Raw genomic sequence first — 26107 nt, 5'->3', positions numbered from 1 at the left:
TCTCCTTTTTTTTTTTTTTTTTAGGCAAGGTCTCATTAAGTTGCCTATGCTGGTCTCGAATTTGCAATCCTCCTGTCTTAGTCTCCTAAGTAGCTGGGCTTGTAGGTGTGTGCCACTTTGTCCAGTTGATTTTTACATTTTATAAATGATTATTAAGCATATACAAAAAAGAATATGCAACAAAGATCATATGTTAGCCTCTAACGTATAAAATATTTATTATTTGGAAATAACTTTTTTTGAGAGGGGGGAGTGCCAATCCCTTTTCCAGAAAAATGAAGTAAATAAGGTGGCAGTATAGGGTTTATCATGTGCCAGGTAATATTCTTAGTGCTTTACATATGTTAATTCAATTGAACCTCACAACTTATAAGGCTTGTAGCATTGTCATGTGTCACTTAACAACAAGGATACCTTCTGAAAACTGTTGCTGGCCAATTTCCTCATGTATGAACATCATAGAGTGTACTTACACAAACTAAGACAGCTCTAGTATCATTAGGTGATATGATCTTTTGGGACCATTGTCCTATATGTGGTCTATCATTGACTGAAATGTCGTTTTGCAATTGATACTATTCTCATCTCTATTTTCCAAATGAATAACTGAGTCACAAATAGGTTAGAGTACTTGGCCAAAGTTACATAATGGCAGAGCTGGTATTTGAACTTCTGAAACCGTGGTTCTGGTTCATAACTATTTTGGGGGGGCATGTGGCTACTCCCTTTTGCTTTCCTGTTGAGAAGTGTGACACTTTATCCATTCACTCCCTCAATCTGGCTTTCAGATGACAACAATGGAAGCAGTGGAGTCCCCAGAGTCGCTGGCTGCTGTTGCTTACCTATTGAACCTTGTCCTGAAGCGGTGAGTCCCAATTCCTGCTTGAATGCTAGGTCTCTTTATGGAGGGGGTTGGGAATGAGGACAGGGGGAACAGAATTAGGGAATTATTCTTTAAATAAGGTACTTGATTTTCAAGATGAAAGTGTTTTGGAGATTGGTTGCACAATAATGAAAATATACTTAAAACTACTAAACTGTATGCTCCAAAGTGTTTAAGATAAATTCTGTGTATGTGTATGTTAGCACAATTAGAAATTTAAAAATAAAATCAGAATTTAAAGAATATCTGGTAGCATTCTACAACATTGGGTTCTGGACTTGACTTGGGCTATCACACATTGGAATGAATGTTGGTGCCTGGGGAGGGGGTAACCCTGGAGCAATGAGCAGGGCAGGAGAAATGGACTGGAACGTTGGCATCAGGCTCTGTGGAGATGTGCAGCCAGAGAGGGGCTGAGAGGACTCAAGTGAGCTTATAGCGACCCATCTTGTGGGGGCTGGGGAAGGTGAGGGAACTGGGAGCTCAGGTAGTGTCGAAAGTGTGCCAAACTCAGGGTAAGGAAGTATGACTCTAGTCAACTCGCTGAGTGGCTGGGCCAGCCGTGCCCTTTCCTGGGTCCAGCTTCCTCCTTTGTACCACCATAGCCGGCACCAGCTGTTCTTCAGATGCCTCTCTGGGGTGACCTTCTCTGTTGTTCCTACAGCGTGCCCAGCCCTGTACTCATTAAGAAGTTCTCTGATACCTCCAAGGCCTTCATGGACATCATGTCTGCCCAGGCCAGCAGCAGCTCCACCTCTGCCCTCCGATGGGTCAGTGTCTGTGTGTTCTAGAGCCCATTGGGTTTGGTTAAAGTGTAGCTGTCCCCTGGGAGGTGTTTAGACACTCTGTGGATCCTTAGACAGATCCCTTGGGCATTTTCTTTAGTTGGTGAGAATCCGGCCTCTTTTCCCTCCTGGATGAGGCTGGTGGAGCTGAGAAACTCTGACTTTCTTCTTCAAGGTCCTTTCCTGCCTGGCCACCCTTTTGCGGAAGCAAGACTTGGAAGCCTGGGGCTACCCTGTGACCCTTCAGGTGTACCATGGGCTGCTGAGCTTCACCGTGCATGCCAAGCCCAAGGTGAGACTGCTAGGTCCCCAGAGAATGGGGAGGGAAGCTAGCCTCTCTGAAGGGATTGGGGAGGAGCCCCTGAGGAGCTTTTGTTCAAGGCTATATTTCTTGCCTCCAAGTCAACCGCATGAATCTGGAAGATGAGGGACAGCCTCTTCTCCAGCAGCAAGTTCACTGTCAGGCCCTTCCGAGTCTCTCTGGTACCTCTTCAGGCAGTGATGAGACTGAGTGACCTGTTGACACATCGGTCTCCCAACATGTTTCTTTACCTTGGCAGGGAGGATAGCACTGTAGAGGTTCTGGAGTCACCGCTGTGGTGTCACCTTGGACAAGTTAAATTAAAGTCTTTAAACCATGGCTTCATAATTATAAAATAGGGATAAGAATCCCAACCTTGCTGCAGGGTCATGGGCACTCTCCAGTGTTCATAGGCCTGGTGCTATTCCTGGCTTATAAGCAGGTATTTAGAAAGTGGTGATTCCTCTCTCTGTTTCCTCCAGAAATTTAAGGCAGGAGGTATATAATAATAATTATTGCCAGCATTCCCTACTGTGCTAAGCACTGTGAACCCAGAGTCTCATGCCTCCTTACATATGTGTTCACATCTTTCCCTCACCAGATTTAGGTCTCTGAAATGTCACTTCACTGGTTGATACTTTCCTGACCACCCTATAAAAAGTAGCAACCCTAGGGGCCGGGGTTGTGGCTCAGTGGTAGAGCGCTTGCCTAGCAAGTGTGAGGCACTAGGTTCCATCCCCGCCACCACATAAAAATAAATAAAATAAAGGTATTGTGTCCATCTACAACTAAAAACAACAACAACAAAGTAAGCAACCCTATTTTATTATCTTCAGACTACTTCTTCTGATGTATATTTGTTTTTTTTTCTTTTTTGCTTCTGTTGGTACAGTATAGTTGAACGTAATAATTTAGTTCATTTTAATATAATCATACATGCATGGAATTTAATTTCCTCTGTTTCAGTCCCTGGTGACCCCCCCTTTCTCTCTCCTCTCTCCTATTCCCCCTTTTTTTACTCACTGTCTCCCTTCCACTCAATTATATATTTTTAATTGGTGATTTATAGATACACATAATGGTGGAATTCACTGTGGTATATTTATACATGTGCATAGTGTAATGTTTTTTCTTTGTTGTGTTTTGTTTTGTGGTACCGGGAATGGAACCCAGGTCTTCATGTATTCTAGGTAATGGCTCTCCCACTGAACCATATCCCCAGCTGCTTTTGCTTTTTCTGTCTCAAGTAGAATGTGATTTGTCTGCCCTATTCACTGCTGGTTTGCTCACACCTAGAGCAGTGCCTGGCTGGGTGCCACTCAGCATTTGCTGGATGATTGAATGAATAAATCTCTGTCTAAAAGGTGAAGACACACTCAGAGATGAAATAGTAGAGAGTTTAGTAGAGAGCTCAGGAGTCAACCACAAGAAAGCCCTAATTTAGCACTGGGTCCATAGTACATAGTCAAAGCTTGGTGTTGAGCCAGGCACAGTGGCACATACCTATAATTTCAGCTACTTGGGAAGCTGAGGCAGTAGGATCATAATTTGAGCCTAGCCCAGATAGCTTAGCAAGATCCTATCTCAAAGCAAATAGAGCTGGGGGTGTAGCTCAGTGTTGGAGTGCTTGCTTAACATGTACAGGGCCCTGGGTTCCATCCCCCATACTGCAAACAAAACAAAGCTTGGTTGTGATTTTGCCAACCACCCAAGATGTTGGCATAATGCCGATTGGCCTTGTCCCCCTTTTTCCTTGCTCCTCAGATCCGGAAGGCTGCCCAGCATGGAGTGTGCTCAATTCTTAAGGGCAGTGAATTCATGTTTGGTGAAAAAGCCCCTGCTCACCATCCTGCTGCCGTCTCCACTGCCAAGTTCTGCATCCAGGAGATTGAGAAGTCTGGAGGTGGGAAGCCAGCCTGAGGGCAGGTGGTTGGGAAGTGGAGGAGGATCAATAATAAAAATCTCCCTTGGTCTGCCAGGCTCCAAGGAGGCCACCACTACTCTGCACATGCTGACGCTGCTGAAGGATGTGCTGCCTTGCTTCCCGGAAGGCCTAGTGAAGAACTGTAGCGAGACTCTCCTGCGGGTCATGACCTTGAGTCATGTGGTGAGCTCAGGCCACAGGAAGAAAGGGGGGCCCATGGTGGTAGTATTTGGGGAGCTCACTGATCGGGCAAAAAATGGATGTGATGGCATGTGCCTGTAGCCCAGCTACTAAGAAGATTGAGGCAGGAGGATCAACTGATCCTAGGAGTTTGAAGCTATCCTGGGCATACTGAGACCTTGTCCCCACAAAAAAGCAGGACCTGGGATCTCCTTGCCCTGACTCTACTACTCTTATGCTAAAACAAAGACACCTTATCAACCACAATGTTAGGACCCGCTGAGCCATCTGAGCCCTGGTACAGTTGAAAGCTCCTCTTAGAGATTGGGTCAGAATGAGGTTGGATTGGTGGTGGGACTTGTAAAGCATCAACTCCCCTCAAGCTCTTCTTCAGCCAGAGTCATAGTTATATCTGCTTTAGACCTTTTTTTGATTCTTGCTTATTTACTAGCGTGTCAGTATAGCAGCTTTAGACTTAGAAACAATCCCATTTCACCAGCCTGGCAGAGTTGTGTTGAAATTTGTATATTCTCTTGTAGTGTTCATATATGCATTTAAAAACTTTTTTAAAACAAATATTTATTTATTTATGTATCTTTAGTTTTAGGTAGTACATTAGTTTGTTTTTATGTGGTGCTGAGGATTGAACCCAATGCCTTATGCATGCTAGGCGAGCACTCTACCACTGAGCCACCACCCCAGCCCCTTAAAACTTTTTATTAATGACACGATCATTGTTTAGAGAGGAAAAAAATTACTTGAAATTATGTGGAGTAAAAAGTAAGCCTAGTATAGTGTGTACATCTATGATCCCAGCAACTTAGGAGGCTGAGGCAAGAGGATCACAAATTCTAAGCCAGCCTCAGCAATTTAGAAAGATCTTGTCTCAAAGTAAAATAATAATAAAGGCTGAGGATATAACTCAGTGGTAAAGTGCCCCAGGGTTCAATCCCCAAAACCTAAAAAAACAAATTATTTTTTTCTGGTATCAGGAATTGAACCCAGGGGCACTTAACTACTGAGCCACATCCCCTTGCTGAGGCCAGTTTTGAACTTGTGATCCTCCTGCCTCAGCCTCCTGAGTAGCTAGGATTACAGGCATGCACCACCATGCCTGGCTACTACTTNNNNAAAAAAAAAAAAAAAAAAAAAAATATATATATATATATATATATATATATATTTGATATATTTGGATATGTTCTCTTTGGTTAAACATATATTAGAAAATATTTAAATATAGTTATAATTATGGTATACCATTTGTAGTCTGCTTTAGTGTGTGTGTGTGTGTATGGTGCTGAATTCCAACCCAGGGCCTCACGCATGTTAGGCAAGTGCTGTGTCACTGAGCTATGCCCCAACCTGGCTTTTTTGGTTTTAATTGAAAACATTTGTCATTGTTTAAATTTTTTCAAGATTTGAATTGGTTTGGTTTTATTTTGTGTGGCATTGGGATCCACATGCAGGACCTTCTGCATGCTAGGTACCAGTGAGCTTCATCCCCAGTCCCTAAATTGTTTAAAATCTTTTCTAGTGGCTGCCACCCTGTCTTTCTAAAATGACAGAGCATCTGGGTATGGGGCCATGTTCAGGGTTTTAAGGGGCCTATGGCTTCCTCCTTAGCCCACTGGGTAGAATGGGAGGTCAAGGGATCTAGGACAGCCTTTGCAGTTTCCTCTAAGCCTGTGTGTCTCCTCCAGCTGGTGACAGCCTGTGCCATGCAGGCCTTCCACAGCCTGTTCCATGCCAAGCCCAGCCTGGGCACCCTGTCTGCAGAGCTCAACGCGCAAGTCATCACGGTGAGGCCTAAATGGAGATGGGGGTGATTGCTGGGTGAGCCCCTTAAGAGGCTGTGCTGAGGGTGCTGGCCCTGCTGCTTGCTTGCAGAATGAGGGTGAAATGATCTGGGCTGCTCCGGTGGAGGAAGTCGGGAGACAGGCCCTTAGTCAGGAGTCTGGCCACCAAAGTTAGCATCAATATCCACAGGAATTGGGGCCCTGGCTCTTTCTTGTCTTTTTCTCTCTCTTTTTTTTTGGAGGTGCTAGGGATCCAACCCAGGGCCTGTGCACACTAGGCAAGCACTCTACCTCTGAGTCACTCCCCAGCCCCTCCTGACTTTATTGACCTAATTAACCTCATGAACTCTAATCTGACCTGTTCACAGTTATCTGGAGCAGTGCTGGTAACTTGAGATCTGTGGGTGGGTTTGGGAAGGGGGCATAAATCCCTCAAAATTGTTGGCAAAATGTGTGTGTACTCACATGTGTTTCACCAGAGAAGGGCTCTGGTTTTTGTCAGACTCAAAGGGTGTGTGAGGCACCAAACTCCTGCTCCTAGAGGCTCTGCTTCCAGAGCATTGGAACCAGCAGGACTTGATGGAGCAGGAAAAGCCAAGGGGGCTTGAGTTCTGGCCAAGACATTCCTGGTGCCCTGAGGGTAGTAAGGGGTCATCATCACTGGGTCTGCTGACTGTTCTTGCTCAGTTTCTGGTTATTCTGTCTCCCCCTTCAGGCCTTGTATGACTACGTCCCAAGTGAGAATGACTTACAACCCCTGTTGGCCTGGCTTAAGGTCATGGAGAAAGCCCATATCAACCTGGTCAGGTAGGGATGAGGTGGAGGAGGTCTTGGGGCCTTCCTCCAGGCTGTCCGCTCTGTGACACAGCTGTTAGGGATGTGAACTAGAAGCTGGAGGGGCCACTCCGCTTCCTTCCTGGGGTCTGCTGGTTTTTCCTTGTCAAGTGTGCTGGAGACGAGTGCTTATTTTTTTGAAGCACATGGTAGGGCAGCACACTGATAGCAGAGTTTGGTTCCTCTCCTGCAGTGGAGAGCACTGTGTTTACGCTGAGATCCGTCCTGGTCCTTGTTGCTCCCTGGTTGTGCCATTCTGTGTGCTCAGTTTCTTTGTCAGGACCCTTTTCTGTGGTACCCCGCCCAGGTTAATATTTTCCTTCTCTGGGTTTTTTAGTCCTGCAAACCCAGTTTCTAGGTTCTGCTTTCTGTTTCTGCATTCATTCATGACCACTTGATAGTAATTCCATTTTTCTGGAATAAGGTTGGAAGAAAATGATGGCCTACATTGCTTTGCCTGGAGCGAGGGTCTTGTAAGTCCTATAGCTACACCATGCTGGTTCTGTCTTTCCCTCACATGAAGGATTCCCATACCTGCTCTGGCCCAGGCACATACTGAGTGCTTCACATCCTTTGGTTTTTTTTGTTTTTGTTTTTAATATTTATTTATTTTTTTAATTTTTTGGCGGACACAACATCTTTGTTTGTATGTGGTGCTGAGGATCGAACCCGGGCCGCACGCATGCCAGGCGAGCGTGCTACCGCTTGAGCCATATCCCCAGCCCCACATCCTTTGTTTTACCTCACTGATCAACCTTCCCTATGAGGCAGGTTTTAGCCCTGATTTTTAAACCAGAAGCTAAAGCCATGCGAGATAACTCCTCACACAGCTGCTAAGGAGCCTGGGAGGTCTCCAGCCCAGGTCAGCTAGGCCCAGGTTCTTTTTCCTACTCCAGACCACCTTTCATGTGGAAGGGCTGGAAATGGCAAAATCATCCCATTTGTTGCTTCCCAGGATTCTGCTGGAGCATGCCCACAGTGGTGTCCAGGACATGTCTCAGGATGTTTGTTGTAGTATTAGGTGTTGGCAAAAAAGCTAGTACTTAATGTCTCGTAGGGGAGAGGTTAAATACAGACCTTGAAAACTATTCTGACATTAGAAATGTGCGTCTAATGAAAAAACTCTAAAATACATTGAGAAAGAGCAAGATGCAGAACAGTAAACATGGTCTGATTATTTGTATTTATATGCTCTGGACCCAGGTTGACGAGATATGAATCCTGACCTCATTACACCAACCTGTGTGGTCTTATGCAAGTTATTTGACTTAATGTTTCTCTGTGTCTCAGTTTCTTCATCTGTAAAATGGGAATTATAACAGGACTAATTTCAGTAGTTTTTGCAAGGTTGAAGTGAATGAGTGTATGTTGTTATTTCAGTGGTTGGTAAATATTATGTACAGGTTAGCAATTGTTGTTTTGTGTGTTGCTATATTGTTTTGTGTGTTGTTTTGTGTGTTGTTTTGTGTGTTTCTGGAAGAGTGTTTAATAAATTTAACTTTGATTTTCCCCTGGGAAGTGCTTTTGAGGGTCAGCCCAGAAGGGTATAAAGGAAGGCATGCCCTTCATTCTATACCCTGACAACCTCTTTGAGTTTTTTTTACCACATGTAATTATTACTTCAATGAGAGTACTTTTTTTAAATGGCCCATCAGAAGGGCCCTACAGAGTCCTGCATTCGGTGGTTCGTTTTGGATCTGGGCTGTGAGGGTTGAGTCTTGGTTGCTTAGTCTCTGAGGCTGAGGACCAGGCCCAATAAAAAAAACTTTTGTCTTGCCAGGTTGCAGCGGGACCTGGGACTGGGCCACCTCCCTCGTTTTTTTGGAACTGCGATGACCTGTCTTCTTTCCCCTCACTCACAGGTGGTGACAGCTGCCACCCAGACTCTCAAGGTACTGCAGCATCCCCAACCCCAGCTGTAGCTAAGGAATCGGAGAGCAGAAGTGGTTCTGCCACCTCACCTCAGACCACCAGTTTAGTCTTGGTGGCGTTCTAACAGTGGAAGATAGGTTTCTCAGAACCTTCCAGAAGTAATCATCTAGCAGGGATGAGTGCTCCTGGGGCTGCCTGGGACTTAGACAGCCAGCTTGTGGTCTTTTTTTTTTTTCCCCCAGGAGCTACTAAAGGAATGTGTGGCTCCACACATGGCTAACATCGGTTCTGTGACCGTCTCAGCCTCAGGTCCTGCCCAGTATATTGCCAAGATGTTTAGGTGAGCATGTGGTGTCCATGTTAAGATTGCATGAGGAGCTGGACCTGGTTCCACACACCTGTGATCTCAGCTACTTTGGAGGCTGAGGCATGAGGATCACAAGTTCAGTGCCAGCCTCAGCAAATAGCAAGAAATTGTCTCAAAATTAGAAAGAGCTGCAAATGTAGCTCAATGATAGAGTGTACCTGGGTTCTATCCCTAGTAACCTTCTCCCCTCCAAATAAAAAGAAGGCATGAGGGGTGCTGTAGTAGAATGTTCTGCATAGTGCTTCATTTACCACTTACTGTGAGCTTGGTGCCTGGCATCAGGCAGTCCGGGATTTCAGGGTACCTGTCTAACCTTTGCCAGAACAACTCCTGTTGTTGGAGCACTGCTTGTGTCAGAGTGCCTACACTGGGAGAGGCACCATAATATGAGGCATAAGAGTATGGATTCTGGATCCCTGCCCCTGGAGCTCCTACCATGAAGCTGGGATTGATTCGGTTCTTAACTGCGTAACTCTCTAAATCTCAGGGTCTTCGTCAGCCAAAGGGGAGTAGCAAGAAGGTGAAGACTGAATGAGGTAGCTCTAGGAAAGCTCTCAGAACAGTACCTGGCACATGGTTAAGCTTTCAGTAGCTGTAACTAGTAGTGATCCACGTGATGCTAGGAGATCTCTAATACCCCCATCTTATAGACAGGAAGTGGAGGTTAGCCAGCCAGTGGTAGGCTGACCTCAGAGACCTCTCTTTTGTCCATGTGTTGCACTGTTCTCCACACTGTGAGAGGAGCCATTCACAGACACAGCCACCAGCCACCTTTGATTCCCAGCAGGACAGTGTGGAAGCTGAGTGCCAAGCCCCCTTGAGCAATTCCAATTAAGAAGCTAGGGGCCTGGGTGTTTCTTTTGGTTCTGTTTAGTTTCATGATCTGGTGCTATGGTGACTCTTCCATGGTGGACAGAGGCCTGTTTCTTGTCCATCTGGGATAGGGTTTCAGGAAATTTCAAGAACTTCAACTACCCCACAGCCACATCCCTTTTCACACTGTCAGTTCTTCATGCTGAAACCTCCAGTGCATGGACATCATGGGGACATGGTGCAGATGAAGGTGTGCACAGCCTGGAAAGGGCTAGCGGCTTTCCCCTCTGCCCAGGCCACCTGTTCCTACCATACATTCTGCCTTAGGTCAGAGAAGGTATGGGATAATGACAGACAACAGGCTGGGAAAGCCCAGTGTGGTAGGCCCAGTGTGCCTGTGAATGGCTCCTCTCACAGTGTGGAGGGCAGTGCACTGACAGAGTGACCCCTGGGCCTCAGATTTCTGATCTGAAAATGGAACAGATTACTTCCTCACAGATTTTTCTTGAAGCACTAAGAGTGTGTAAATTCAACTCAACACAGGGAACATTGTGGACGTTTTCCAAATATTAGTTGTCCCCTTTGCCTTTGCTGGGGCCAGCCAAAGGTTAGTAGCCATTGACTTTTCTTGGTTGGTGCATGGGTGAATGTGACCATGGCCCTAACTCTGCTTGTTCCCTGGCAGGGCGGTGGAAGAGGGCTTGACGTACAAATTCCATGCATCCTGGAGCTCCGTGTTGCAGCTGCTAAGTGTCTTCTTTGAGGCATGTGGGAGGCAGGCTCATCCTGTGATGAAGAAGGTGAGCTAGAGAGCTGCTGGGCCCCTTGAACTAAGGCTCCTAGAAGGGGAACGGGAATTTGCTCTCTGCATACCACTCCCCACTCCCACCCTGATAGTGCCCATGCAGGTACTGTGTCCCCAAGAAGGTAATTGGACCAGTCAGGGAGGAGCAGGAAGAGAGCTAAGAGGTACCTCGCCACACAAATGTCTGCTCACCCGTCTTTGCTGGAGTTGATGGTTTTGCAACTTAGGGAATCTCTATGATTCTTCCTTTCCTGCCCTTGCCTTTGATTTTTCAGTTCTCTAATTTTTGTTTAATGAGGGAGTATGGTGTTGGTTTTTTAAACAGCCTTAGGCTCTAGGGAGATTACTCAAGTCTAGAATAAATCATTTAATGATCCTGGATCACCCAGGGATCCTGAGCAGATCCCAGCTCGAGGAGCAGGTGGGAGCCCAGACTCCTGGTCAGTAGGTGGAATAGCTGCTGACCTCAGGGGCCTTCTTCACTGACTCCCCACACTGTTGGTTGACACAAGGTGTCACCCTGAGAAGGAGGGTCTTGAACAAATGGCTAACCTAATTGAGGTTAGCAAACTTGGCTTCCTCCACAAGACCAGCAAGGTCCATGAGAAGCCACACTGGGGAACTGGGAGCCAGATGGCATAGCTCTCTGTCTCCTCAGTGCCTGTTAATTCTCTGTGTTGCATGTGAGACTGCCTTTTGCCAGACCTACCATTTTTCAAGGTAAATTGGAAATTTACATTTGCATGTGAAACCTCCTAGTTTTAACTGTTAATTGAAATGAATTTTAAAAAATTCTGGGCCTTGGGGGAGAGATCAGACACATCAGTAGATGTTATCACTGTGTGTGAGGCATTTACCCTGGGCCCAGAATCCCAAGCCCCATTCTTTTGGAGACTGTCTGGTCTGGGTCTCTGCTCACCACATTGATCTACAGTAAGGTCAGATAAAAGAAAAAGGGAAATTTTTGCTGATTTAGTTATAGTCACCTTGTGAGCATTAAAAAACACCTGTACTTTATTATTTTTGGATTTTTTTGTAGTGTTAGGGATTGAACCCTGGGCATTGTCATGCTAAGCAAGTGCTCTACCATTGAGCTACACCCCCAGTTCAACACCCATTTATTTTGTGCATGTGTGCACACACTTGCACTTACTGACAATGGAGCCCAGGACTTCTCACGTGCTAGGTAGATAACCTACCACTGACCCATGCTCCAGCTTTGTGTGCACGTCTCACTGTGTAACCTCTCATCTTTTTGTTTCAGTGCCTCCAGTCCTTATGTGACCTGCGCCTCTCCCCTCACTTCCCCCACACAGCAGCCCTAGATCAGGCAGTGGGGGCTGCAGTGACCAGCATGGGACCTGAGGTGGTGTTACAGGCTGTGCCTCTGGAAATTGATGGCTCTGAGTAAGTGTGGTCTTGTTTGGCTTTGTAGAAATGCCAGGAGTTGACATCTTGTTCTTCCCAGGGAAAGAATTCTGCCAGTCTGTGTAGAGAGGCCCTCAAGCAGTCGCCTCCTCACTGTGTCCTTCCCTCCCTTCCAGAGAGACTCTGGATTTCCCACGGAGCTGGCTGCTGCCCGTCATTCGGGACCATGTCCGGGAAACACGACTTGGTTTCTTCACTACCTATTTCTTGCCCCTGGCCAACACCCTGAAGAGCAAAGGTTTGGAACCCTTTCCTGTGTAAAGCCTGAGGTCTCATTATCCAGGAGCTCTAGTTGAAGGGGCCAGAAAAGGCTCTGAGTCCAGCATACCAGCTTTTGGAATGTTTGGCAGCATCTCTGTGCCAACACCTGGCCAGCCAGAACTTGAGTGCCCTCCCCAGCAGGGCTTATCCTCCTCTCCACTCTGAGGCATGTCCAGGCCTCTGTCCCTGGGACAGAACTTTGCTCTCTGCAGGCAGACATTGGCTTCCTTCCAGCTGAGCTGCCACCATTTGGGTCTTATTCTTCCCTTGTGGATCACAAGAAACAGTCTTGTCCTTTCTTCCTTGTGATAGCCCTTGAGATGAACTTTTCAAAATGTATACTATATTTGTTTATACATGTACAGTTGGCCTTCTGTATTCCTTGCATTCTGCATCTGCAGATCCAACCAACCACAGATGAGAAATACTCAGGGAAAGAATTATGTCTCTACTGAACATGTACTAACTTCTTTTTCTTGTCATTATTTCCTAAACAATACAGTGTCACAACCCTACGTGCTATTATATTAGGTATTAAGTAATCTAGAGATAAAATTTTAAAGTATAAGGGAAGGATATGTGCAGGTTGTATGCAAATATTCTGCCACTTTATATAATGTAGAGACTTGTGCATCTGCCCATTGTAGTATCCACAGGGGTCCTAGAACGAATCCTTTGTGGATGCTGAAGGACAACTATTTGTACTTCTGTATACCAAGAGATGCACTTGCATATGTATTTTAAGTATTTGAAAATGATCATTACTTCCAGGGAGTGTCCTTCTGGCTGCATGTCCTCAGACTCTCTCCCTCTCTCTCTGGTACCAGGGATTGAACTCAGGAGCACTCAAGCACTGAGCCACATCCCCATCCCTATTTTATTTAGATACAGGGTCTCACTGAGTTGCTTAGTGCCTTGCTTATCTGAGGCTGGCTTTGAACTCACAATCTTCCTACCTCAGCCTCCCAAACTGCTGGGTCTCTCCCTTTCTTTTGGGACATGGTTTCTCGTCCCATCATTTTCTTGTTCTCTCTCTGTATACTACTCGTGTCCTATGGTACATAGACCCAGACCTATATGAGGGATAAGACTAGCACTAGATCACATTTCTTCACATTTCTTGGCCTAGTGATGGCTGCAGGAGCTTTTGTTTTCATTGGATTTTGAGGGTCTATGGCAGCATTGGTAAACTATCCTGCCTGCTGCCCATTTTGTTAATAAAGTTTTATGAGAACACAGCTATGCCTGTTCTATTAAGGCTTTTTTGTGTGTGTTACTGGGGATTGAACCCAGGACCTTATGCAAATGAGGCAAGCACTCTACCAACTGAGCTATATCCCCAGCCCTCATACTGCTTTTTAATGGCAGACAAAGTCAAATAGTTGTAAGAGAAATGATAGGACCTACAAAGCTTAAAATGTGGGCCCTTTACGGAAAGTTTGCTGCCCTGGTCTGCGACAGTGGTTCTCAACAGCAGGATGGTTTTGCTGCCCACAGATCATTTGGCAATGCCTGGAGACATTTTTCATTGTCACAACTGGGAGAAAGGTCCGTTGGCATCTAGTGGGCATAGGACAAGGATACTGCTAACCATCCTAAAATGCACAGGACAGCCCCACAACACAGAATTATGTAGCCAAAAATGTCCATGGTGTCAAGGTTGAGAAACTCTTTTTTCTGATTTCAAACATTGTTTGAATATACAGAAAACATTTAAAGAGGAACATAAAAAAGCACTCAATTCCCCCAACCAGAAAGAATTAAAGAATTACTACTAAAAAATTAATGTATTAAAGAATTATTACTGTGGCTGGGGCTGGGGCTCAGTGGTAGAACGCCTGCCTTTCATGTGCGAGGAACTGGGTTCCATCCTCAACACCACATAAAAATAAATAAAATAAAGATATTATATCTATCTATAACTAAAAAAATTACTAAAACATTAATGTATTTTTTCTTTCAAATTTTTCTTTTTTTCATATATGTAAAATATAAGGGACTATAGACACTGGCAGCAAGATTTTTTTGTGTGTGTATGCTGGGGGTTGAGTACATGCTCCATTACTAAGCTCCATCTGCATCTCCGGCCCTGACAGTGTTCTTTGTGTCTATATAAACTGGTGTGTAGCTATCTATTTCCTATCTATACTCCCTTTTATGTACATGCAAAGATGTTTCTAGCAGTGTGGTTTCTGTTAGCAAAGAATCTGACATAATCTGCATGTCCTTCAGTGGGTTCCACTTAAGTCAGCTCTGGTAAAGTCTTGCTTTGGAATGAAGGAGGGCTGGGGATGTGGCTCAGTAGTAGAGCACTGGTTGAGCATGTGTGAGGCCCTGACTTCAGTCCCCAGTACCACAAAAATAAAGCAGAACATACAAAGAAAGACAAACCAGTAGGTAGGGATAGATGGCCTAGAAGATTGTGGTTAAATAAACTAGATTTAAATTTCAACTTGGCTAAAGCACTGTGACTTTGGACAAGGTTATTTAGTTTATTTAGTTTGCCAGGGTCTGCACCTCATCTGTAAAATGGGCAGGATAATTACATTGTGAGGATTAAATGAAATAACCATATAAAATGGCCATTATAGACTGCCATGTAGAATAAGCTCAATGAATGTTACCAACTTTATCATCACATTAACAAGTTTACAGAAAATATATGTATAGTACAGTCCGGTTTGTGTCTTATGTTTAAAGAAGTATAAGAAAAGTCACAAGGAACAGAAGCCATCCCTGGGGGAGTAAGATTATAGAGAGACATTATTCTCCATGTTGTTGTTTATAATTACTCTGTATTATTGTTTTCCATGGGTCTAATATTTTAGAATGAATAAGTATTATGATATAATTTATGGAGAAGGGAGAATCACCCATATTCTTGTCTCCCTGAACCTTTGGTTTTGGTAAAATGAGGCCATGATGGTGCCCAGGTTCACACTGTGTCTTTTTCACATATTCCAGCAATGGAGCTGGCCCAGGCAGGCAGCACCGTGGAGTCCAGGATCTATGACACACTCCAGTGGCAGGTAAGGGTCAGTGAGGGGAGGCATGGGGAGGAGAGCACAGGGGCATGGGTGTTAGTGTTATTCTCTCCTTTATTATCTCCTCCTCAGATCTGGACCCTATTGCCTGGGTTTTGCACAAGGCCCACGGACGTGGCTGCCTCCTTCAAAGGTTTGGCAAGAACACTAGGTACAGCCATCAGTGAGCGCCCGGACTTAAGAGTCACTGTGTGCCAGGCCCTGCGTACCCTCATCACTAAGGGCTGTGAGGCAGGTATGTGTGGGCTCCAGAGGTAGGGTGGGCACTGGTGAGAGGGTGGCAGGTGTCCCTGGCCCCATCTCCTGGCCTGCAGTGGCTCATTTGACAGACATAACTGCAGAAACTAACATTTTGTGCTAACTTCTGTGTTGCTGCTTTTGCTGCTGCTCTTGAGACGCACAGAGTTAGTAGGAGGCCCTTGCTCATTCACCTCTGCTCCCAGGGTGTGACACCTGCTGCAGAATCATGGTCAGCGTCACAGGCCCCTGTGTAGGAGCTACACAGGAACCCAGACCATTTCGGCACCTGCTCTCTTTGTCCTGGCCTTAGCCTATCCTGGCACAGAAAACTTCAAACCCACTGCTTCCAAATCCTGCCATAAGATCCCCTGAACAGATACCTCTGGGCTGCAACCCCAGTGGCCACTGAAGTAGGGTCAGCTCATGTTCCTTCACTGCAAACCTTGGTCCTTCTGCCAGAGGCTGACCGTGCTGAAGTGAGCCGCTTTGCCAAGAACTTTCTGCCAATCCTCTTTAACCTGTATGGGCAGCCTACTGCAGCTGAGGACACTCCAGCCCCTCGCCGGGCCGTGCTGGAAACCATCAAAACCTACCTCACCATAACTGAGTCTCAGGTGTGCTGGTGGGGGAGTGGGAGAAATGCTCTCAGGTGAGCATCATTGGGTTGGACAAGTTGGGAAAGATGAGTCCCCACCTACCAGGGTCACATGGGTCTCTGCCATCTGGAAGATGGAACCACATACAGCTTTTATGTCTTGGGCTGTGACTGAGGCTCCTAAATGGTGGGGAAGTAGCTCTGGGACCTGCTGCTACTGCTCCTTTCTTTTTCTCTGGATCTGCTAGTTGGTGAATGGTTTCCTGGAGAAAGCCAGCGAGAAGGTGCTTGACCCTGCTAGCTCTGACTTCACCAGGTAATGTGTTCAGGTTTCCCCACTTGAACTGGGCAGCCCAGGGAGCTGGAGCGGCATATGGCAGAAACCTTATGGATTCACTGTGAAATTCTTTGGGGAAATCTTATGATATTGAATGCCCCAGCTATACTGAGAGGTTGGACAGTTCCTTTTTCCTGAGAGGCCCTTTTGCTTGCAAGGGAGAAACAAGGACCCTGGAAACAACACTGCCTGCGTTCAATTCCCAGTTCTACCACTTAACGGGTTGTGTGGACTTGACAGATGATTTACCCACTCTTTGTTTCTGAGTTCTGATCTGTAATGTGGGCATGATAATAGTATCTGCTCTTGAATACTTTTTGAGGTTTCAAGGAGTTGGCATTTATAAAGCACCAGAGCTATAACTGGTATATTGTGAGTGCTTGATTAGGTGCTAGTGATGATTATTGCTCACAAGTTCCTTAAAGACCCCTGTCCTCACCCTGACTTCTCCCACGTTCTTGTAACAGTAGACATAAGAACACTGATAGCTTATCTCTTCTCCAGCTTCACTTAAATTATTTTTTTGTCTCCTATTTTGAGCAGATTGTCTGTTCTGGACCTGGTTGTGGCCTTGGCTCCTCATGCTGATGAAGCTGCCATCAGCAAGCTATACTCTACCATCCGGCCCTACCTAGAGGTAAGCCCCACACAAGCTCATCTGTGGGGAGATGGGGCTTCAGAAGGTGTTTCTGGCTTTATTCTTCAGCCTTTGCTCCTTGCCCAGATCAGTCTAGTCTGCTGTTTTCTACAGTGGCTTCGCCTTGTACTCTGTCCTGCCCATCTATCAGTTTAGGTGCCAAGGCAACTGAATTGCAACGTCTTCTGCTAAGGTGTCTCTTGTAGAACAGGCCGTGCTCCTTTGCCTGCTCACTCACTAGGCCCATCCTGGCCTGGGCTGACCTTTATCCCTTCCAGTTCTCCACACCCTCATCCCACTGCAGCCTCATGTGGCTGCTTTAAGAGTCCCAAATAGAGCAGGTGCCACATGCACCTTTGCATGTGCTGGTTCCTTCACCCTATGACTGACAGCCATTCAGAACTCAGATCAGCGGTGCTATTCTGAAAGCTGTCCCCATGCTGAAGTTTAATAGCAGTTAGGATGAAAAGTGTCTTGGGATGGAACATGAAGGTGGGCATAAAGATCCATGTCAGGGTTGCTCCCTGGTATCTCAGGAACAGTGGGAGTCAGTGGGACAAAGGAGAGCAGTGCTGCTCTAGCTAGAAAAAGTAGCAGGCCACAGGCTGTGCTGCTAGAATGTGCGTCATTTAGAGGTGGTGAGTGGAATAACTTTGCCATCCACTGTCCCCATGCCCAGCATAGGAATTAGCCACTGGTGGAATATGGAACATGTCCATATTTCACCAGAGCTCTTGTCAGACTTCATGAGCTCCAGACTAGATGGGCAGGACTAGCTTCTTCTCTGAGTTCCCTCAAGTGCGAGCCACAGTGGACACTCTGGGAATGTCACTGTAAGGAGGGGTGGATACAAGTCTCCTTCCTCATCTGTCCCTGTCCTCCATGCACTGACTGCAGAGCAAGGCCCATGGGGTTCAGAAGAAGGCCTACCGTGTGCTGGAGGAGGTCTGTGCTAGCCCCCAGGGACCCGGGGCCCGTTTTGTGCAGACGCATCTGGATGAGCTGAAGAAGACCCTGTTGGACTCACTGCGGAGCACGTCCTCTCCTGCCAAGAGGGTGAGGGTGCCGGTCTGCCAGCTCTGCCAAGGGAGGACGGGTTATTTCCTGGGAGGACACTGGGAGAGGAGCCACTGGAGAGGTTTGCAGGCTGTGGGCTGGCACAGAGGGTCTCCTGACTGTTGTTCCATGCCCACAGCCTCGTTTGAAGTGCCTCATACATATTGTGAAGAAATTGTCATCTGAGCACGAGGAGTTCATCACCGCCCTTGTCCCAGAGGTGAGGTGTGGGAGGGGTGGGTATATGTGCATTTGGTGGGTTTCCTAAAGGATGGTCCCCAATAGCCTGTCATAATATGGGCAGGGCAGTGAGTGTGGGCTCAGTTTGCCACCTGGGCACATGGGTGCCTTTATTTGCCCCTATACTCTGGGCAACCCACCCTAGGGTGGCTGACTCAGAGGATACGTGCTAATGGGACTGTCGTGACCAGGTGATTCTATGCACCAAGGAGGTGTCGGTGGGTGCTCGGAAGAATGCTTTCGCCCTACTGGTGGAGATGGGCCATGCTTTCCTGCGGTTCGGCTCTAACCAGGAAGGTGAGGCTTGGGTGATGCTAACCAAGGGGATTCTTTGCTTGTAGTAGGATGGGTAAGTTTCCCTCAGAACCGCTGTCAAAGGGAACTCGCGGAGTGAGCTCCCTGCCCTGCCCTGTCCCAGGCAGGCTGCTCCTCTCTTTGGGGGCCCTGTCCTCATGTGACTTATTCTAGTTTTTGCCCCCAGAGGCTCTACAGCGCTACCTCATCCTGATCTACCCTGGCCTGGTGGGCCCAGTGACTATGGTTAGCTGCAGCATCCTGGCCCTGACCCACCTTCTTTTCGAGTTTAAAGGTAAATATTTACTTCCTTGAAGGCTTGGGAAGCCCTTAAGGTAGGAAGGTGTTCTGGGACAGGGTGGCTACGAGAATGGGGAAATATTCCAGAGAGCAGTAAGGAGGTACCTCCTGCCTCCCTGTCTCCTTTCTCACATACCTCTGCTTTCTCCCCTGGTGGGTATGCTGAGGCTGCTTCCTCACACCTGCCCCAGCATGAAGCAGTGTGGCTCTGCTACTCTGCGTCCCCTGTCAGTTGTGAGTAGGGTAGAGTAGGCAAACTTCCAGTTTTTAGTTCTGCTCCTGGCTCCTGCCAGCCATGTAAAGTGTTGAAAAACTTTACTAACCTATTGGAACCTCCATCTTTTTTAAAAAAATAAATTTTTAGTTGTAGATGGGCACAATACCTTTTATTTTATTTATTTATTTTTATGTGGTGCTGAGGATCAAGCCCAGGGTCTCACATGTGCTAGGTGAGCACTTTTTTACTGAGCTATGACCCCAGCCCTAGAATCTCCATTTTTTATCTTGAGTCACCCACCATGGGGTGACTAAAGGGTACAAGGGCACTCCATAGAATGTGATTAGAACTACCAGGCACACAAAAATCTCCAAATGTTTGCTTCTACTAAGTTTTGACCTGGCAAGGGCAGGTAGAGCTGTCCTTGGGCAGTCTTAGGTCCAGGTGGGGTCCTGGTATCTCATGACAGTGGTCCCTTCATCTCAGGGATGATGGGGACTAGCACAGTAGAGCAGCTGCTGGAGAATGTGTGCCTACTGCTGGCCTCCCGTACTCGTGATGTGGTCAAGTCTGCACTGGGCTTCATCAAGGTGGCCGTGGTGGTCATGGATGTGGTGCACCTGGCCAAGCATGTGCAGCTGGTGGTAAGGATCCCTTTCCCACAGAGGGTGGCAATGTCCTTCAGGGTGTCATGCTAGCCTTAAGGCTATCAAGTTAAAAACTTTCTCTTTAGCCCTAGCTTTGTGCAGAAGCAGGTAGTAAGCAGCCCTGGAAGGGACTTGGTATGGAAGTGCCAACTTGGTAAAGGCAAGGGAGGGGCACAATGCCCAGTTTGCCTTTTACCTTGTGTCCTCCATGGAAGCTACTGCTCTGCAGAGCAAAGACCAATGGGTAGAGCCAACCCCTCCTCAACAGATGAGGAAACAGGCCAGAGATTTCCAGGTTCACAATCTCAGGACTTTTTCCCAGCTCTTTTTATTTTTTGAGATAGGATCTTGCTAAGTTTCCAGTCTGGCCTCAAACTTGCAATCCTTCTGAAGATCCTCCCAAGTATTTGGGATTATAGGTGTGGGCCATCATGCCCAGCTTGATTCCCAGTTTGGAAAGGTTCCTTAGCACAACCCTGCTGGGGCACCTGCTAGGTTGCAGAAAGGTCCGAAGGACCCTTTGTTAGTGGGTAATTGACCTGTCCTGCCCAGAGGGAGCCTACCCAGGCTTGCAGCAAGCTGGGACAGAGCTCTAACCCATTGCACCCACTGCCCAGTTTCTCCCATCCAGCTGAGTCATTAGACTGCCAGGTCCCTCTTAGCTGTGTTTGGGTCTGGTTATGATGTTAGGCAAAGTGGGCTCCATGGGCTCTACGAGTAAGACTCCTGCCCCTGTGGCCACTCAGCAGCCATGTAACACTGTTCTTTGGTTTCCTCATCTATAAATTGGGAGTTATAACATCTGTCCCATTGTGTTGTAAAGAGTCAGAGAATGTATGTAGAGTGTAAGCACTGCTCAGAAAGGCTAGAGCCAGCCAGGCGTGGTGGTGCACACCTGTAATCAGGTGCTGAGAGACCGAGGCAGGAAGATTGTGAGTTTGAGGTCAGCCTGGGCAACTTAGTGAGACCCTTTTTCAAAAAAAGGACTTAAGCTGTCATCTTAGGAAGGGTGGTCAGGGATTGTGTTGTGAAGGGGGATTTATGGGAAAGATGGGGCTGCTCAGAGTTCTTGGAAGCACAATTGAACCAAGGGGTAAGCCAGGAGAGCTACTCAAACCTTCCGCTTTTAGCTGGACCTGGTTGCTTTGTCTCTGGTGTGGACATCAGTGAGAGGTGGGTGGGATGGAAGGCATAGCACCCTCCTGACACGCTGGTGCTCTGCCTGGTAGATGGAAGCCATTGGGAAACTTTCAGATGACATGCGCCGGCATTTCCGCATGAAGCTTCGGAACCTATTCACCAAGTTCATCCGCAAGTTTGGGTGTGTGCACTTGAATGGGGGTGGGGGTGGAGCAAGCCCGGAGTTGAGGATTTCTAGTCCCCCCAGGGACTGAAGGGAAGAAGAGTCCATGATCCCTCTTACCTCTTACCTCTGAGGAGTGCTCTCTGGCCAGTGCCTCTCTTCAGCCCTTCTTTGCCATTCTCAGGTTTGAGTTGGTGAAGGGGCTACTGCCTGAGGAGTACCACAAAGTCCTGGTAAATATCCGGAAAGCTGAGACCCGTGCCAAGAGGCACCGTGCCTTGAGCCAGGCTGCTGAGGAGGAGGAAGAAGAGAAGGAGGAGCCTGCCCAGAGTAAAGGTGACAGGTAAGATCACGGTGGGGTCCTAGGGACCTGGTTTCCTCCAGCCCAGAGTGTCCAGGCATTGCCCAGTTGACCTCTGCATCTCCAGGGAGTGCTCTGACTTGGGGCTTCTCTATCCTTAGCATTGAGGAGATTTTGGCTGACTCAGAAGATGAGGAGGACAATGAGGAGGAAGAAAGAGGCCGGGGCAAGGAGCAGCAGAAGCTGGCACGACAGAGGAGCCGGGCATGGCTGAAGGAGGGAGGAGGGGATGAGCCTCTCAATTTCCTGGATCCCAAGGTGGCCCAGCGAGTCCTTGGTAAGAAAGAAGTGGCTGGCCCATGAGCTTAGTGGGCCCGTGCTGGGTTTGCCCTAGTGCTGCGTTCCTGGTGGGTGGGCAGGGGCTAGCTTCTGTGATAGGCTAGTGGATAGAAGCTGAGAAGCTTCCAGTTGGGAGCATAGACCTGGCGTGTTGGTTCTAAGGAGGGTGCCAGTGGGTTAGGACTGGGCTTCCTCCTCCTCATGCCAAATTCTGCCATACCAGCTACACAGCCTGGGCCTGGCCGGAGCAAGAAGAAGGACCATGGCTTCAAGGTGAGCGCTGATGGCCGGCTGATCATACGGGAGGAGGAAGGAGATGACAAGGTAGAAGAAGAGGACACCACTAAAGGTGGGGCCACATGCCCATCCTGGGAATGCAGCTGCTTCTGGCCCAGGCCAGGGCTGCTCTTGTTAATTCGTTCAATCACTTGATGTTCATCTACCTTTCCATGCAGTGATCATTTGTTAAGGAAGCATTGGTAAACACAGGAGAGCCAGGCGTAGTGGTGCATGCCTGTTATCCCATCACCTTGGGAGACTGAGGCTAAAGGATTTTAAGTTCAAGGCCAGCCTTGGTGACTTAGCAAGACCCTGTCCCCAAGAATAAAAAATAAAAATGGCTGGGCATGTAGCTCAATGGTAGAGCTCTTGTCAAGTGTGTGTGAGACCCAGGGTTTTATCCCCAGCACTGAAAAAATAAATTCTATCTTTGAGATGCTTTGGTTCCCATGGCTGAGCTGCAGGCTCTTGACTCACTTGCCCTACTAATTGGCACTCGCAGGGCTTCCCCTGCACCTCACTTGCCAGCTCTGTGTCTATAGACACTTATTTAACATCTCATCTTGTATGTCCTTACTCCAAATTGGCATGATGCCAATATCTACTTCACAGGGTTGTTGGGAAGATGAAGTTATAGAATATATACAGTGCGTGCGTGTTTCCGTAGCTGGTCTTCTGCTCCCCTCTCATTCCTTTACTCTCCTGTCCTCTTGGTCCCTGGCTATTCCTGATGCTAAGGAAGTCCCTTTCTGCCTTTCTACTTTTTCAAAGCCTCCGCACTCTTTAGGATTCAGCTCAGGTCCTCGCCCTGTCTTTAGCATCTAGTCACACGGTGTGTTTATTTTTTTGGTTATTTCTTGACTTTGCCTGAATCTCTTTCACCTCCAAATGGTTGGCTTCATACTTCTTTATGTGCCCACAGTGGAAAGAAAAGATTTTCAAGCTGGGAACAGTGGAGTATGCAGCTATCGGACAGGCTGACTGAAGGAGATTTTAAGTGGGAAACTAGTCTGGGCAACTTAGCAAGATCCTGTCTGAAAATTAAAAATAAAAAGGGGTAGGGGTATAACTCAGGAGTAGAGTGCCCCTGGGTTCAGTCCCCAGTACTAAAAAAATAAAGCCGAACATACAAAGAAAGACAAACCAGTAGGTAGGGATAGATGGCCTAGAAGATTGTGGTTAAATAAACTAGATTNAAAAAAAAAAAAAAAAACAGGCTCTCAGGTAGGAAAATGAAGCAGTCCTGTCAAAGTGGAGCATGTGTGGGTCTGGGCAGTCTCTCCAGGAAACCTAGGACTTTCTTTGTTCTCAAAAAAAAAAAAAAAAAAAAAAAAAAGCTGTATTCACTTTTAAAATTGGGTCACTACTCCTTCAGGAGCCATCATCCCTGTAGCCTAGGATGGGAAAAAGGGGGCAGTGTTCAGAGGTCTTATCTCCCTTAAAAGGACAGGTCTGGGGAAGGCAGTTTTCTGGGGTTGGAGTTGGTACCCCTCATCCTGGTGAGCCAGGAAGAAAGGGTGAGTTGGGAGTGCCCTGAGTGTTCACAGGGCTGTCTTCTTTTGATGCCAGGTGAGGATGAAGAGATGGCTGACCTGATGGAGAACGCGAGCGTCAGAAGTGTGAGTAGTTGCTGTTGTCAGAGGGCCTCAGACCTTAGCTTGGGCCCCACAGCTTCACACCTGTCCCCTGGGGATATTGTGCCTGCTCTGCTCCTCAAATACTTAGTGGGTCCTCAAGGGTTGGATGCCTTGAAGCACCCCCATGTGACCTTCAGCATTGGCTAGTTGTCCTGTTGAAGAAAAAATGGCTCTGCATCTGTGAATGGCATGTGCTCTGCAGGCTGCAAGGGGAGTGGTGGCCTAAGCTCCAAGGGCAGACACCATTTCTGGAAACATGCTGGAGAGGTGTCTTCGTCTTTGTCCTTCCAGACTATGTCCAGCTCATCCAGCCCCCCTGGGCATCATTTTAGGCTGTAGCTGCCTGGTTGGGGGTGCAATAGTACTGGCGCTAAAGAGGAAGGCTCTGGGGTCACATCTTGGCCTCAGGCTAACCTTTCCAAGCCCCAGTTCCTGGCCTGTAAAATGGGATTCTAAGTAGACCACCTCATAGAATTACTGGGACATTGTGATCAAATTGAGCATGTAAAGTACATTTTTGACCTGTGGTAAACTTCCCCAGTTTCCCACATACTTTCCCAGTGCCCTCTGCCTGCCTCTTCCCAAGGAGCTACTAAGTTTTGAAACAGTGCAGATTGCTGTTTGGAAAACTGGGTGAAAACCAAGCAAAGAGACTCTGGTGTCAGAGAGTGACTAAGGATCTTAGAAGACTCTGATGTAAGAGGGCTTGATGACCTGTGATCCCGGGTACTCAGGAGACATAGGCAGGAGAATTACAAGTTTGAGGTCAACTTGGGCAACTTAGAACCTATCTCAAAATAAAAAGGGCTGGGGATATAGCTCAGTGGTAGACCCTTGCCTAGCATGTTCAATTCCCAGTGCTGGAAGGGGAAAAAAAGAAGAAAAGAAAAAACGAAGGCCCCTCATGCAGGAAGCCCCTCTGGGTGCTCTGGAGCAGTAGTATATTGCTTCTGCTTAAAAACTCTCCCTGCCTCCTCCTGAGCCTGTTTCAGTGTGGCATATCTCCCTCACCTGGGAGTTCTTCCCTTCCCTGGTCCAAGATCTGGCCTTCCATGGCACCTTCAGCCACCATCTGGTTTTATTTTCCAGGCAGCAGTAGTAGCCTGCAAATGAGTATGTCCCTGACCCCAGACTGCCTGGGCTCAAATCCAGGTTTCTCTGTGATGTGCTTGGCATATGGTGAAGTTAAGTCAGTCACAGCTCTTCTTTATAATCATTACTCATTTTTCTTGGAAATCTTGATCTGTCAAGGCTTCCCTGATTCCTTCAGCATGTCCTGTAGTCCCTCAGCAGCCTACTCGTTCCTCGCCAAGGGAACGAGGATGGCCCATGAGCAGGGCAGGATTGGGGCATCTTGTCTTGAGATGACAAGATGACAGCTCCTGCACTGACAACCCAGTGGTTTTCTTATGCCATTGCTGAGTTCTCCTCCCTCCAAAGTTGTGGGAGCCTGATGTGCTGGGGTGCCAGTAGTGGCCTCAGTGGAAGGCCAGTAGGATGGGCTGGCTGGCCTTGTCTTTGTGTCAGCTGAACCACAAACCATTTCAGGCATCATCCTCCCCAGAGAAGCCTGAGTCACGCTTCCTTGGAACACTTTCCTTTCTCCACTAGGTATCCGCTGTGCTGGGCTACAGCCAGTGCAACTGGTGCCCTGTGCTCAGACACAGCCTGTGTGCTCCAACCTGTTCCTTCTGGTCCCTCTACCTGGCACCCCTGGCCTTGGAGCTTACATGCCTTTGGAGTCTGCAGTTTTGTCAGGCTTCCAGTGCGCAGCATAGCCCCAGACTGGCCTTCATCCCTGCGCAGCCCTAATGCAGCCCTGGGCGGGTGTTCATCGCCTGCTATAGAGTATAATTGGATGGCTCCATGTGTCCTTGTTATTGGCTCATAACTGCTAGGACTCTAATGTTGAGGGACTGTAGCGACTAGCTTGGGCAGGGGTCTCCCACTGGAACTGGGTCCTGTTACCCATGTCCCCGGGCCTGGCACTGAGTGAAGGATCAGTGCACTAGTAACCAGTGAGAAAGTTTGAGTGGAATTTGTGAGAATTGAAGACCTGGTGAAGGCCTTCCCTCCAGAGAGGTCTAGGACCTAATTTCCCTGTTAGGAAATAAGGGGCTGGGCTGGCTTTAGGGTGCCAGATGGGTACCCGTGTTCCTAGGGTGGAGTTTAATGTGGAGAGGCAGGCCTGCGGTCAGGACAAGGACTAGAGCCTCACTGTGTAACCTGCCTTAGGGCCTTTGTTTCCTTATCTGTAAGTAGAGGATGGAGGGACACTCATGTTCAACGTAGGTTGCTGTTGCCAGTACTGATGTCATTAGTGAACATGTTATGTCCCTTTTTACTGACTTCCTGCTTGTTACTTTTTTTTTTTTTTTTTTTTTTATTT

The 26107-nt window shown here is 47.5% G+C and overlaps 1 protein-coding gene across 1 annotated transcript in view; it reads left to right on the top strand.

Annotated features, from left to right (window-relative positions):
- Window positions 1-26107, top strand: part of Rrp12 (ribosomal RNA processing 12 homolog) — a 34741-nt gene that overhangs the window by 5222 nt on the left and 3412 nt on the right. The window contains exons 4-30 of the mRNA XM_015494577.2: window positions 789-865; window positions 1548-1653; window positions 1844-1960; window positions 3734-3872; window positions 3949-4076; window positions 5777-5875; window positions 6588-6679; window positions 8487-8598; window positions 8821-8918; window positions 10444-10558; window positions 11828-11970; window positions 12108-12229; window positions 15217-15281; window positions 15369-15531; window positions 15996-16150; window positions 16380-16447; window positions 17012-17105; window positions 18003-18161; window positions 18301-18381; window positions 18593-18698; window positions 18883-18990; window positions 19699-19856; window positions 21089-21180; window positions 21347-21505; window positions 21625-21800; window positions 22026-22151; window positions 23651-23700. Coding sequence (XP_015350063.2) covers window positions 789-865; window positions 1548-1653; window positions 1844-1960; window positions 3734-3872; window positions 3949-4076; window positions 5777-5875; window positions 6588-6679; window positions 8487-8598; window positions 8821-8918; window positions 10444-10558; window positions 11828-11970; window positions 12108-12229; window positions 15217-15281; window positions 15369-15531; window positions 15996-16150; window positions 16380-16447; window positions 17012-17105; window positions 18003-18161; window positions 18301-18381; window positions 18593-18698; window positions 18883-18990; window positions 19699-19856; window positions 21089-21180; window positions 21347-21505; window positions 21625-21800; window positions 22026-22151; window positions 23651-23700 — 3108 coding nt within the window. The remainder of the gene's footprint in view (window positions 1-788; window positions 866-1547; window positions 1654-1843; window positions 1961-3733; window positions 3873-3948; window positions 4077-5776; window positions 5876-6587; window positions 6680-8486; window positions 8599-8820; window positions 8919-10443; window positions 10559-11827; window positions 11971-12107; window positions 12230-15216; window positions 15282-15368; window positions 15532-15995; window positions 16151-16379; window positions 16448-17011; window positions 17106-18002; window positions 18162-18300; window positions 18382-18592; window positions 18699-18882; window positions 18991-19698; window positions 19857-21088; window positions 21181-21346; window positions 21506-21624; window positions 21801-22025; window positions 22152-23650; window positions 23701-26107) is intronic.

The sequence above is a fragment of the Marmota marmota genome, unplaced genomic scaffold (assembly GCF_001458135.2).
Source record: "Marmota marmota marmota unplaced genomic scaffold, marMar, whole genome shotgun sequence".
Classification (NCBI taxonomy): Eukaryota; Metazoa; Chordata; class Mammalia; order Rodentia; family Sciuridae; genus Marmota; species Marmota marmota.
Note: the sequence above shows the minus strand (reverse complement) of the source record. Positions and strands in the feature narration are given on the sequence as shown.